Source organism: Moschus berezovskii, chromosome 9 (assembly GCF_049115385.1).
Source record: "Moschus berezovskii isolate FMDL1 chromosome 9, NW_MosBer_1.0, whole genome shotgun sequence".
In the NCBI taxonomy this organism is placed as follows: Eukaryota; Metazoa; Chordata; class Mammalia; order Artiodactyla; family Moschidae; genus Moschus; species Moschus berezovskii.
Window position 1 is genome coordinate 100,859,572 of NC_142468.1, and position 1,149 is coordinate 100,860,720.

A 1,149-nucleotide genomic window follows, 5' to 3' on the forward strand; every position below is an offset into this window, starting at 1 on the left:
ATTTGGATACTTCTCTGGACCATTTAGTAAATCACTGACCAACAAAAATTCCCAAAAGTAGAAGGTGCTTATAAATTCAAATACCCTATCTAAATAGCGAAGTTGGTCATCAGCATGAACCACCCTTATGTAAGCATAATTTTCCTACTCCTTATTCTTACTCATTTTGATTATTACAGGATTAAGTAGACAACCAGACAAGTGGATGACATGGAAAAGACAAGCCATTCAGTGGTATCTGAGTTCATTTTGCTGGGACTTTCCAAATCTCAGAATCTTCAGATTTTATTCTTTCTGGGATTCTCTGTGGTCTATGGAGGGATTGTGTTGGGAAACCTCCTCATCTTAGTCACTGTGATCTTTGACTCATGCCGTCACACACCAATGTATTTTCTGCTTATCAATCTCTCCTGTATTGATATGATCCTGGTTTCTTTTGCTACCCCTAAGATGATTGTAGATTTCCTCCGAGACCGGAAGAGCATCTCCTGGTGGGGATGTTATTCTCAGATGTTCTTCATGCACCTCCTAGGTGGGAGTGAGATGATGTTGCTTGTAGCCATGGCAATAGACAGATATGTTGCCATTTGCAAACCCCTCCGTTACATGACCATCATGAGCCCACGAGTGCTCACTGGGCTACTGTTATCTTCTTACGCAGTTGGATTTGTGCACTCGTCTAGTCAAATGGCTTTCATGTTGAATTTGCCCTTCTGTGGTCCCAATGTTGTGGACAGCTTTTTCTGTGACCTACCCCTTGTGATCAAACTCGCCTGCGAGGACACCTATGTGCTCCAACTCCTGGTCATTGCTGACAGCGGCCTCCTGTCCCTGGTCTGCTTCCTCCTCCTGCTTGTCTCCTACACGGTAATTATTTACTCTGTCAGGCACCACACTGGCAGTGCTCCCTCTAAGGCTTTCTCCACTCTCTCAGCACACATCACAGTAGTGACTCTGTTCTTTGCCCCTTGTGTCTTTATCTATGTATGGCCCTTCAGCAGATATTCCATAGACAAAATTCTTTCTGTGTTTTATACGATTTTCACACCTCTCTTAAATCCTATTATTTATACATTAAGGAATCAAGAGGTAAAAGCAGCCATTTGGAAGATAAAGACTCGACATACAAATTCAAAGCACGCTTTGTAG

At 42.7% G+C, this 1,149-nt stretch overlaps 1 protein-coding gene across 1 annotated transcript; it reads left to right on the forward strand.

The window, feature by feature from the left end:
- The first annotated feature begins 210 nt into the window (after positions 1-210).
- Positions 211-1,149, forward strand: LOC129562754 (olfactory receptor 4K13). The gene has a single exon (XM_055436179.2). The coding sequence runs from the start codon at positions 211-213 to the stop codon at positions 1,147-1,149; it is 939 nt and encodes a 312-aa protein (XP_055292154.2).

Excerpts from the sequence above, each read along its gene's own strand:
- LOC129562754 (XM_055436179.2), top strand. The coding sequence starts at position 211 with ATGGAAAAGACAAGCCATTCAGTGGTATCTGAGTTCATTTTGCTGGGA.